This window comes from Atractosteus spatula, chromosome 23 (assembly GCF_055471065.1).
Source record: "Atractosteus spatula isolate fAtrSpa1 chromosome 23, fAtrSpa1.hap1, whole genome shotgun sequence".
NCBI lineage: Eukaryota > Metazoa > Chordata > Actinopteri > Semionotiformes > Lepisosteidae > Atractosteus > Atractosteus spatula.
In genome coordinates, this window is record NC_142728.1 from 8,810,681 (window position 1) to 8,823,487 (window position 12,807).

The following is a 12,807-nucleotide window of genomic DNA, read 5'->3' on the forward strand; positions in this document are numbered from 1 at the left end:
ATCACTATACTGGGGCATTAGGACCCACATGGACCACGGGGTGAGCGCCCCCTGCTGGCCCCACTAACACCTCTTCCAGCAGCAACCTTAGTTTTTCCCAAGAGTCTCCCATCCAGGTACTGACCAGGCTCACACCTGCTTAGCTTCAGTGGGGCTGCCAGTGGTGAGTTGCAGGGTGACATGGTGATGGTGATAATGGACAAACATCCATCCATCCATTTGCCAGTATGAAGATATAAGGTTATTTTTGGGGATAAATATTGGGGGATGCTTAGTTTAGAGCAACCTGCTGGTTTATAAACTCAGAATTCTGAAATAAAAATACCTGAAGGTCTCCAGACAACCATGGCTTTGTCTTGCAATTACAAAAAAAATGCAAGTCTACGAAATCTGAACACATTTGAAAGGACCAGGTAAGAATAAGAGGGCTAAGGAGGAACATGAAAGCTTAGAAGCAATAATGGCAAGGACATTTTTCTTTGTCTAACTTTATCCAAACCTACTTTTGCATTGCTTGTAGCTCACGTCATTTATCATACGATACTATTGTTTCTTTTGATGCAGCTTATTTGTTTTAATTATTTTCTTTCAATCTTCCTTTGCTAGGACCTCTAGATCCGGGTAAACATTGATCCATGAAGCAAAGGTAGGTTAACAAGTTCTGTGGTTTGCCTTCATTCTGCTAAAAAGTAACCATGGCATATGTATTATGGTCACAAAAGTCAAGGCAAATTTGCATATTGCAGTATCACAATATTCTATATTTTGGCTGCAAAACACCGCATAAGTGCACACATAACATAAAGCAATTTTTAAAAATGTTTTAGCAAACAAACTCTAACATGAAGTCAAATAGTGCGATGATCATCCAACTCATTTGTCTAATGTGATATGTGATACAGCAACAAATATTATTAATACCATTTAAGGTGGATTACATCTTCCTAGTCTGTTGCAGAAAGTGCATTTAAAGTATCCATCTTGTGTTCAATAATGCATGATGGAGCAGTACATTAAGACCTATGGGTTGTGATGGGCTGTAGCTATCAATATAGCCATTTCAGGTCCAGGTCGCATTTCAGGTCTGGCAGTGAGCCCGCTTAGCGGATTACCATCATAAAGATATCTATGTCCCCTTGGACACAAGGTTTTGTGAGGAAGCACTTGAGAAGGGATTAAGATATAACACATTGACTTGTGGTTCACAAGGTCACTGTTGAGATATTGTTCAGGGATATCCTGGCTTTCAGCTGAATGTGCACGAGGTCTTTATGGATCAGAAAGGAGGCAGGAGAAATACAAACCACCTTTCTGACTCTCTTCAACAATCTTCACTGCTTCCTGGCTCCAGGCTGTTTTTCAGAGGATGCCTGCAAAAAGTAAAATAATTCATGACTGTTGAAGACATTGCATTTGCAATTATTTCACTGGAGGGACAACAAAAAAGAGTAGTAGAGGATTAAATGGAAAGGGATGAGCTATCATACAGTCCTTCCTTTTCAGTGTTTACTGTGTTTTCCAACTGCAAACCTCCATTTCAATAGGAATGAGCAGTCACTGAGGCTTTACTAAATCCCAATTTAAATACAATTATTTATTGCCCTCTGGATTTTGGATATATTATTATTAATAGTAGTAGCCAGTACACATATAAGGTACGTGGCAACTTGGGCCATTTTAAAATTACCCAGAGAACATCTTGTAATCTCATTTACCGTGTCTCTTGCAGAAAATGCCCTGCGATTTACATTGGCAAGAAGGAAGAAGACTGGCCAGCTGTTTCAGGAATGGCAGAGCAGGATGATCAAAGATCTCTCCAATCCAATATTTCCGCATTTCACCTCTCCTGACAATGATTTCACTGACTGTTCTGGCTGCAGCCTTTTACAGGGATTTCAAGATTCCTACTTCAAAAACAAAAACCAAAAGACATGCTTATCCTTGAAATTCGATCACATTTCCCCCCTTTTATCAATTAAAGTCTTATTTAGATTAGTTTACAACCGATTTAGAACTTCTTCATACATTTAGATTTCCCCTTTATTTGGACACTTTCTCACCTACTCTGTGGTGTGATGTGTATTGCCACTCCCTTCCTCTTTCTCCCTCACACCTGAGGAAGACTCAGCAACTAAAAACTTATATTTCTTCTTAATTTTCAACATGGAATTAACCTTTACTTGTTCTTATAAATTTAAAATCCCATGATCCCATGAAATCCCATGAAAGGGAATGAGCCATAAAAGTCTGAATGAAAAACAGATGGTTCGAAATACACAAAATATCAGCCTTTTAAGGTGTGCTTCTGCTCTAGAGCTTAATAACCTAAGAGTTCTACAATCCTCCTGGATGGGAAGCTTCCCCAAATCTCAGAGGTACAACTACAGGATCAGCAATGAGGACTTAAACCCCAGTGCCCATAGCCAAACTCTATGCATTGCACTGTTCAAAAACAAGTAATAACTGACAACAGCTTGTTCCTAAAGAATCTGTCAGACTTGACAGTTTTTGTATGGTAGATTTTACACTCCAGATAGCTTCCATTGGTCTTGCTGTTAGGTGTTTTTTACATTATGCTGTTTCTCACCACTGCATTCGCTCATTAGAGCCATTGACTACAGTGTGTCCCCCAAGGCTATAATCCTGTATAAACTGTAGTTCTTTGAGGTCTACTGAAATCCTTGTGTTCTTGGTGGCATTTTTGAGGAAATCACTGCCCAACAGCTAATCCTCTGTTAAGGTCCTTTTGTCTTTGACCTCAAAGTGGAAGATTATAATTGGCTTCTAAATGAGCTTGTCTCAGATCTACTCTTTCCTCGTAAAAGGTAAATCCGAGCACTTCAGAGTGTTCTGTGTGGGACTGGAACTAATGCAAAACTCTGGTATTGTATTATAGAGGAAATAATTTCGCTATGGTAAGTAAGTTGTGACTCTATTGTGAAAGTGGTACCACTTTATAAGTTTTTTTTATAAATGGCCTCAATTTCACAGAATGTCTATTTACTGGTTTAAACCCACTGAATCTTCAATTCAAACCCTCTGGATAATAAAGAAGTGTTGAGTTAATTAGATCGGGGTGATTGAACTTCAGTCCTGGAGGGTGATTGTGTCTGCAGGTTTTCTATGTCTCTGAAAGCAGCAGCATCCAAAGGAATGGGAAAAATTGGGAGATAGGTGCAATTAAGACAAAAATTAACTGACTTAGGTCATTAATAGCTGAGTTAGAAGGAACTGTCCTGAATTTGATTAAACAGCAGAATTAATCTGGAAAGACAGTTTCTTTACATGGTACACCAATCACTAAAGATCATTCATAATACTCACTATATTAATATGAAATATAATATTAATATTTCTCAGTATTAACATTAGTATTAAAAATTTTACCATTGTTGGAGCATTCTTCACAATTTATTAAATCCTTTTATTAACCACTTTTTTTGTGTGCCAAGCACAAGAGGAAGACAACAAGAAGTTTGTTCTAAACGGGTTCAAGTGGGGAGCTGCATTGCCTGCAAAGGAACAAGTAAAGGTTAATTCCCATGTCGAAAAAGTAGAAAAAATGATTTTTTGGTACTTTTCAGCATCAGCTTAACCCTGTTTATTTCTGTGGTTTTTTAATTCATAACATTATTTTAAAAACATTTCATTTTTGCTGGAGCCTAAGAAAACACTGGCAATTTGTAGGACTAATGCTATATAATTCGGTCCGGCGCTCTGTGGCTACCTGTTAGAAGGGGCGCTGAAACAAACTGATTGTTTGATTTTGTGGTGTAGTCTTGTAGTCTTGGGTGGCTCAGTGGCTAGCGTTGCTGCCTTGCAGCACTGCAGTGATGCCGAACCTGTGGTACTATCTGAGTGGAGTTTGTATGTTCTCCCTGTTTTCGCTTGGTAGATGACTTTTTTTAAAACATTTCAGTTTATATAACATCACTTTATTAGCCCTGTACAATTTCTTGCATTAGGAATTCGTCTTTTCGAATACCCCTGCTTACTCTCCATGAGACACAGACACACAGGGAGAGAAGCTTGGGGTCAGAGCACAGGGTCAGCCATTGTACAGTGCCCCTGGAGCAGTTGCGGTTAAGGGCCTTGCTCAGGGGCCCAACGGAGTAGGGATTCCTCTGCCCGCTGCAGGATTTGAACTGGCAACCTTCCAGCCACAGGCGTGTGTGTGTTTGTGCGTCTGTCTATGTGTGCCTTGTGATGGACTGGCATCCCATCCAGGGTGTACCTGCCTTGCTCCCATTACTTGCCAGGATAGGCTCCAACTCCCTTGCGTACCTGTATTAGTTGGGTTTTAAACAGGGTAATTGTCACCACATGTGAAATTCCCTGAATTAAATGTATTAATCTTGAATCACATGATGACCGCTACATCCATCTGTTATCAGAAAGCCAATTATTCCTGGTAATAGTCACAACAGCCCAGCTGTCAAGACATCTAAGTCAAACAAATAGTGGGACGGCCAGTTTAATCATTGACTGTCATAACCACCCCTTGCACAGTGAATTTGAGCTCCTTTCACCTGGGCATCGATTTAGACCTTTATTATTTAATTGGCCATTGTTGTATTTGATGTATCATTAATTGTATTATGTCTTTTACCTGCTTGCAGAGCAAATATCCCATCTGGGACAATAAAAGTAAGTAAGATCCTATAGTGGGATCAATGGGAGCAAGCAAAAGCCACACAAACACAAACAAGCACAATTAAGCACACCAGTTAACCAGCCAGCGTGTCTCTGGGAGGTGGGCTGCTTGAGAAATATCCACACCAAACATGAGGAGACACAAGAACTTGGAGGCAGCTGCTCTAAAGTGCCAGGCTCCATGCCTTGCACAACAACAACAACATGTAATACTGAACTTACTATAATTTTGCAGTTTCACAGTTGTCAGATGCATGCTAGAAGATTTTGATCATGAGTTATGTGTTTAGTTTAGTTATATGTTGTGAACTAACATAAACTAAGTATAGCATCTTGATGCACAAGCAGACTGCCTCCTCTATATTAGATATAAAGAATGTCACAGCTGCTGCTTGTGACCACCAGAGCTGACCTCAATGCAGGAAGCTCATTATCGCTGAGGAAGCACATAGTGTTGTGGTTTAACATCTGAAAGTTGCACTGTTCTTTTGATATGACTTCAGATCAGGCACTGAACAGTAACTAAAACATTCTGTGCAACTCATGATGCCACATAATCACATGAAATTTAATTTTAGTCTGCATTTTAGACTGTCACTTCATTTTAGCCTGAAATTTTATACATTTCGTTTAAAAATAAAATTATAATTTAAAATTACAATATTTTAAGTCCTTAAGAAGTGTTAATAACATTCTACAGTATAAACTGATTCCAACTAAAGGTTAATTGAATGCTTATTAACAGCACGTTCTCTTGTAAAAATGCTTAATTAATCCACAATTAAGTGTTGTTTGTTGTGCCTTTTTTATTATACTGTTATATTTTATACTGTTTTTCGTATCTCGAAAAGCGTAGGGGTGTAACCCCGGCGTTCTGGCCAAATTTCCCATTGGCCTTTACCAATCATTGCCTCCTAATAATCCCCATCTATGAATTAGCTTCATTACTCTGCTCTCCTCCCCACTAATAGCTGATGTGTGGTGAGTGTTTTGGCGCACTATGGCTGCCGTCGCATCATCCAGGTGGGGCTGCACATTGGTGGTGGTGGAGGGGAGTCCCCATTACCTGTAAAGCGCTTTGAGTGGAGTGTCCAGAAAAGCGCTATATAAGCGTAAGCAATTATTATTATTATTATCCCCTCCACTCAAGGTGTACCGTAATTCCATGAAGGAGAATCGTCTGGTTTCAGTTCTACCACTAGATGTCAGTGCATCATAGTATAATGGCTTGTAGTCTTGCACTTTTTGTGTTGCTATTATAACTATTATTATTATTAATTATTATTAGGTGTTAAAAATGCCCATGACATAGCCCTACATGTTACAACTGCCTTTTATGGATGTGTCACATATACATGACTAATATTTTAATTATAATTGTCATTATTATTATTACAACCAGAATCCATGCCAGTATAATATCAAACATCTTTTGTTTAATTTAATTGATATTCGTAAAACGGACGTTTTGGGTAGCCATAATAAATGTAGCAAGTTTTATACCGGGAAAAAATTTAATGAAGTCTTGTATGTTTGAAATAGTTCCTTTGGTGTACCTTGTGGGCCCTTGCAGATTCCTTTGTTGCTTTGCAAAAAGTGTCTTCATTCGTGATCCGACAGGTTAACACACATGTCAAATTTTATCGGAGGAGTTTCTTTCTTGTTCCCTCTCTGTGCACTTTTAAAGATGGCCTTAGGCCATACATTCTCTGAGGTTAAAAAACCTGTTCAGTTGTGAACAGCGCTTCCTCTTTTGTTCAGATAGAGCAAAGCGTGTGTCGGTGTGGGTGGGGTTCTGCCTTGAAGGAACTGAAGTGTGTATTTACTTTTTATTGTATTTATTCAAAAACGCAGCAGACAATGAGGAAAACGGGACTGGAATTTTATGTTAAACAGTGCGGTATAGAAGACGAACAGCAACTGTCAAAAAGAAGCCCAAACTTACATCATGGACTCCACATGCGTCCTTCGTGATGCTGTTTTGAAATAGACTGTTCATGTAAAAAACATCACGCACAGTACTGCTTTTCCCTCAGGTACAGTACTGCATTGCCTCTAAACAAGGGGCGGTTCAGAGCTTGTGTGCATCAAAACAGACACTGCTGAGTACTCACAGTAAATGTTAAGTCAAATATGAGGCCCTTACCTACTTTTTTCCGTGTTCCAATAACCATACTATTACTTTTATTTCAGTTTTAGCACTGTTACACCTCCAACTGTATTGATCCACCTTATAGATAAAGCACGTAAAGAATTGTGCGGGTGTCATGTCATATACAATGTCTTGTCATGGATACTGCTAATGGGAAGTTTGTCATTTCAAGGAAGTTTCTGAATTTTTAAGTCATTTCATTTATCAGGAAATTAAATTGTTTTTCTTTTTTTCTGATAAAACCATAATAAAATCCAACTATCCATGCAGTTACCAGGCTGATTTGTGAAGAAGCAGTGTATGACTTTCGGGTAAAGATACAAATTCAAGAGGCAGAACGCAGGCCGTGCAGCAAAGCGAAAATCAATAAAATGTCTGAAGTGGGATTATGACAGTGTATTGTTTTTAGAGGACAGTGTTCTATGTATTACATCAACTTGGCAGAACAGAACCTTTAGAAAACACATTAAAAAACATTCTTGTAGAATTATTAAATGGAAATGTACTGGGTCAGTCAAACAACGTATTGTAAAGCATGTGAGAGACTAAAATGAAGAGAATAAATCATGTTGCATCATGAGTTACTCAGAATTTTTTTATTACCGTTACTTCAATGCCAGATTTAAAATAATGCAGCTGGTTTCCAGGTAACTCTATACTTTGTAGATTCTTATTGAATTGTGCCACTGAGCCACTGAACAACACCCATATTCTGTGGAAGTTCTTACATACTTGTATATGACCACAGGCGTCTTTTTAGATAAGGAGTACAATACCAGTGTCAATAAAGTTGGCTATGGTTAATCTAAATATAGGAAAGGGTGCATTTAACTTTTAATTTCTGTGCTTTCCACTGCTGTCTGCTTATGTACCCATCATGAATAGAATTGCAGATATACATCTGTTTCTACAACAGGGGAGCTATCACTCGCTGGGCTGAATGAGTTTTCATTTAAATCAGTGTCGTTGACATATGGTTTAACGAGAGATTTCTAGTTTAGTTGGTAGCTGTTCCATTAAAAAGGCCTTCCTATGATTCCATGTCTTAATATTGTTCATTCAGGGGGCAGTAGGCTCTAAGCCAGTGTGTGCTATATTGTTGTAACTATCCAGATTTGGTTGTCACTATGTATTAGTTTTTCTCTGTCTCAGGTCACACAATTGGCTCACTCATTCCTGCTCTAGTCTGTGCAATGTGATCATCTCATAAGGTCAGTTTTGTGATGCATTCAGGCAGCCTTCTCTATCTAGCTGTAACTTATGTCTGAAAAAGAGGTTTACGCCCAATAATTTAAATAGGAAACAAGCTACTCACAAAATTAGCCTGATTAATTTTATTTTTTAATTGAAGTGCTCACTGTGTCAATTTAACTGAAAATTCTGTCTTAATTGAAAAATGTTATCTAATGCAGGAGGTTGTTTGAAAACTGTCACTGCAGTTGACCCTCACCAAGGCAAGCAAAATGAAAATGGATGGATGTAAGACTCTTATTGTATTTTCACACTGCAGAAGACACAATCACATTGTCTATGCTAGGGGTCAAATTCAATATTGTGCCTGCTGTTTTAACTTGCATTTTCACAGCACTATGCCACGTGTAGTTCTGTGTGGTGGAATATAAATTAGTGCTCATGCGCACATGTCCTGGGATCAGTTGTGGACTGGGGCAGCTTCTGTGTGACATTTGCACATTTTTCTTGTGTTCACATGGGTTCACATGGTTTTCTCTGGGTGGGCTGGTTTCTTCTAAAAAAACAAGGGTTTTCTAGCTAGATTAATAGGTTTCTCTAAATTGTCTGCTTCTGTGCATCCTGTGCTGGACAGGCATCCTGTCCAAGATGTAGCCTTGCCTTCAACCCTGTGATTTCAAGGTGCTGGATTGCTGTGCCCTATTTCTGATAATGGATGGGTTGAAAGGAGTGTAAACCGATACTGCAAGAATGTGACAGAACTCTAAAACCATAATAAACTATTTCTAAAGCTGCAAAGGAACAAGTAATAGGTTTATTCCATGCTGAAAAAAAGAAGAAAAAGAACACAACGTTTCGGCCGTGGAGCCTTCTTCAGGTGTGAGAGAGACAGGGCAGTAGGCAAAGGTAAAGTAGCGGGAGAACAAAGGTTGGGAGGGAGGAGGAGTGAGAGGCGGGAGCAGGGGACAGAAAGAGAGGCCAATCAAGAGGTGTGAAGTCAGAATGGGTGCAGAGAGGTGTGAAATGAAACTACCAATGAATGGAGAAAATTTAAAAGAACAGTAGTCTGTCATTAAGGGAAGGGAGAATGTGTGATTTCATTCAAGGCCCCTCAGGACAATTCCGGATCACCCAGACAGCATCTTGTACCTCCAGCAACCTTATTTACTGTATCTCTTGCAGTAAATGCCCAGCCATCTACATTGGAGAAACAGGAAGGAGACTCGGAGACCGCTTCAGAGAACACGTCAGGGCTGTGAAGATTAAAGATCTCTCCAAGCCCATTGTTTCTCATTTCACCTCTGACGGCCACAACCACTCTAATCTCTCCGTCTGTGTTCTCAAAGACGGTTTTCCGAACTCATACATCAGAAAGACCACCGAAACTAAAATGATTCTGCAGCTAGGATCACACATTCTCCCTTCCCTTAACGACAGACTACTGTTCTTTTAAATTTTCTCCATTCATTGGTAGTTTCATTTCACACCTCTCTGCACCCATTCTGACTTCACACCTCTTGATTGGCCTCTCTTTCTGTCCCCTGCTCCCGCCTCTCACTCCTCCTCCCTCCCAGCCTTTGTTCTCCCGCTACTTTACCTTTGCCTACTGCCCTGTCTCTCTCACACCTGAAGAAGGCTCCACGGCCGAAACGTTGTGTTCTCTTTCTTCTTTTTTTCAGCATGGAATAAACCTATTACTTGTTCCTTTGCAGCCTACGCATGCTGACGCAGCTACCCACCTGAACTACTTTTTCTAAAGCTGTTTTTTAAATGGATATTTCTATAAATGGAGAATTCTAGAAGGATTCATTCATTTATAGACCTACATCTATCCATTTGCTATCGCTTTCATCCAATTCAGGGTCACGGGCAATTGGAGCCTGTTCTGGCAAGCTGTAGGCGCAAGGCAGGATACATCCTGGATGGGACCCCAGTCCACTGTAAGGCACACACAGACACCCGGGGCCAATTTTCCCAGAAGCCAATTAATCTACAAGTATGTCTTTGGGCAGGGGGATGAAACTGGAGCATGAGGAGGAAACCCAGACGGACACAAAGAAAAACATACACACTCCACTAATGTAACATCCCTGGCAGGACTACCCACTGCACAACTGTGCCACCCTGTAGGCCAACATAGAAAAACATAATGTTATTTGAATACTACAACAAAAAAGTGGTCAGCTTTGGAGTTGTTGGTCCAAGCTGGTTGAATTCTTTGATACAGGGACCATGGGTTTGAGCTCAGGTTACTGAGTTTGTGGAGCCAAACTATGAAAAGAAGCAGCTGGCTATTCAAATTTGAATACACTATTCAAATAAAAAGGCATTGAGACAGCTTTTGTTTATGGACATTTTAATATTTTGCATTTTCCCCTAAATGATTCCTATCTTATGGGATGAGTGGAAAAACCAAGTTTGTCTCTACTGACAGAGCTGTAAGAAACACAAACATATATGTGATTTAAAATTAAGGTGATCCATTAATGTATTCTCTTATTTAAAACCCGTGAATACACAGGAAAAATATGGCCCCAGGGTACCAAAAACTTGATTTGAGCAGCCCTACTAAAATGTGAAAGGAGCTTAATGCATGTTTCATTCCAACCTTGAGAGGGCGGAAGAGCTTCTATCCTCCACACAACGGAGTACTACTACTGCTAGGCAGGACTGTGCTGGCCTCATTGAGCACTGGAGGCTTGTGAGAGATTAAGGATTTTGAATAACTGATCTGGTGTGTGCAGAGAAAGCTGTTCTGAATATACCAAAATCGCCACATCCACTTGATTTATCTAAGGATGCGGGAGTAAGGAGAACCGAAAAAGGGGGAAGCAGCCGATCGTGGGATTTTCTTCTCCACCGAGTCCGACACTATCTTTGAAATGTCGGGGAAAATAGAAAGCAAACAAGGTAAGGGAAAGCACGCTTTCGCGGATATGTGGCTGCGATAGTCGGTAAGGGGGTGATAGGACAGTCCGAGGAGTTGTCCTGGGAGTGTAGGCCCCCAGTCTATAAGACTTTTTATTTAACATTCCCGCTAATGATCGGAATGTAGATTGCTGGGGTGGTGGTGCATTCTTCTCAGGATAGCCGCTGCTCTGAATGAAATATTCAGATATTGCGATTATTTCGTTTTGCTGCCGTTTTATACTTTCATTCCCCTTTCTGGGAAGAGACTTAGCATATCTGGATAGAACTGTTGCTCTAGCTGTCTGGCCGTATACTGTAGGTATAGCCTACAGATTACTTCCTAAATGCGATTTTTGTCATATTTTGCTTTGCTGTAATTAAAAATCTGCAGAAGATCTGCTGCTTTCGCTAGAGGTTGCGAAAACTAACGTTCATTTTTAATCAATGCAAACAATATATGGATTATTATTTGGTACTGCAGTGTGTGCAGCGTCTGTATTCATTTTTACACAGATATACAGACGGGTGAGCGTGCAACTGAACTAATTAACCGCTCTTAAGATCTGGTATCTTGCTAAGGGATGTGTCATGGTTGTATATAGACTGCCAAGGTGATTTGCGCCTGGTGCATACATGTTAACTTGGTGAGCAATGAAAACAACTTTTTAAATTACAAATGTTAGATATACTTAGATTTATTTTTTACGCAACGAAATATACTATTTTATTGGCTGTGTAGCACAACAGTACTGATGCAGTTTTTGGGGTCTCCAATATACTTTTAACGATGCCATAAACCCCATAACCAGTTGTTTTAAACCAGTAAGACTGTAGTATTTTACCACTCACGTTAAGCATATGCTTAAATACTGGACTCTGTTACGGTAGCTTCTGTTAAGGTTCACTGTGGCATTTCTTTTAAATAAAGATCCCGGTCTCTGGTGCAGAAGTTCTCATTTAATATCATTTAAGATGGCTTTTGTGTTTTATTTCCCAGGTATTTATTTCCCATGTAATACATAACTTGTGTCTGCCTAAATTTGACTGGGAATTGAAAGAAAACCTTCGACTACGATTATTTTTCCTTTGCTGAGCAAGCAAGCATCAGTGTGATTTCTGAATGAACATGCATACCAAAAACAATTCCTCCGTTTTCTGATGGAGAAAGTGCTGTTCTGTTAGTTTACTTGATGTGACGCCTGGGATATTTCATTGTCAGTTAATTTCATTTCATTATATATCAGTATAGGCTACCTGATTATTGTGGTGAGGATGACAACACACTTGGAGAAGTAAACATTGCTGGTATATAGTTCTGCTGTCGCTTTCGACACTCAGCGATAACAAGTCAAAGCAAGTTGATTATTTTCTAGGCCCTTTTGTTATTGATATTGAAACTGAAATCTTTATACAGGAATTAGTATGAGTCAAAATGTGATACTGCCTCTTGCTCAGTGAGTTAGCCAGGTGTCAACCTTGCCTGCAGCAAATTTATTGCGTCTTTGTATCAAAATAAATCTGTATGAAAACCAGGACGCCGTTAAATTGCACATTAAAATTGCCTGCCACTTGTCTCACTTGACGAAAGGTGTAGAATGGTGGTGTTCTGGAGTTATAGTCAATATATTCTAGCTTGCAGCGAGAGAGGCTGTAGTCGGTGAGTCAATATATCAGGCCTTGAAAGAGGAAGGCCTGAGACGCAGCACAGCAAGCCGAAGGTATTGCTGCTGTTTAAGAGGAAATCCAAACCCCTCAGACTTGCTTGGGATGGTCTTAAGTATCTGCCAGCCACAGGCACACAGTGGTTTCTCAGCTGTTTCTGCTGTCCTCTGTCCTTCTGCTGTCCTCTGGCCCTGGAGCCTCTGGGTGTGGTGTGTTGCTTGCCCTTGAATTAACTCACC

At 39.9% G+C, this 12,807-nt stretch overlaps 1 protein-coding gene across 10 annotated transcripts in view; it reads left to right on the top strand.

The window, feature by feature from the left end:
• The first annotated feature begins 10,634 nt into the window (after positions 1 to 10,634).
• rapgef1b (Rap guanine nucleotide exchange factor (GEF) 1b) overlaps positions 10,635 to 12,807 on the top strand; it is a 90,831-nt gene continuing 88,658 nt past the window's right edge. For 9 of the 10 annotated variants that reach the window (XR_016094748.1, XM_088940570.1, XM_088940571.1 and 6 more), the window contains exon 1: positions 10,635 to 10,906. Coding sequence is in view for 8 of the 10 variants with exons in the window: in XM_088940570.1 (XP_088796696.1) it covers positions 10,879 to 10,906 (28 nt within the window). In the remaining 2 variants the exon portion in view is untranslated. The remainder of the gene's footprint in view (positions 10,907 to 12,807) is intronic. The other variant, XM_088940572.1, reaches the window with a different exon arrangement.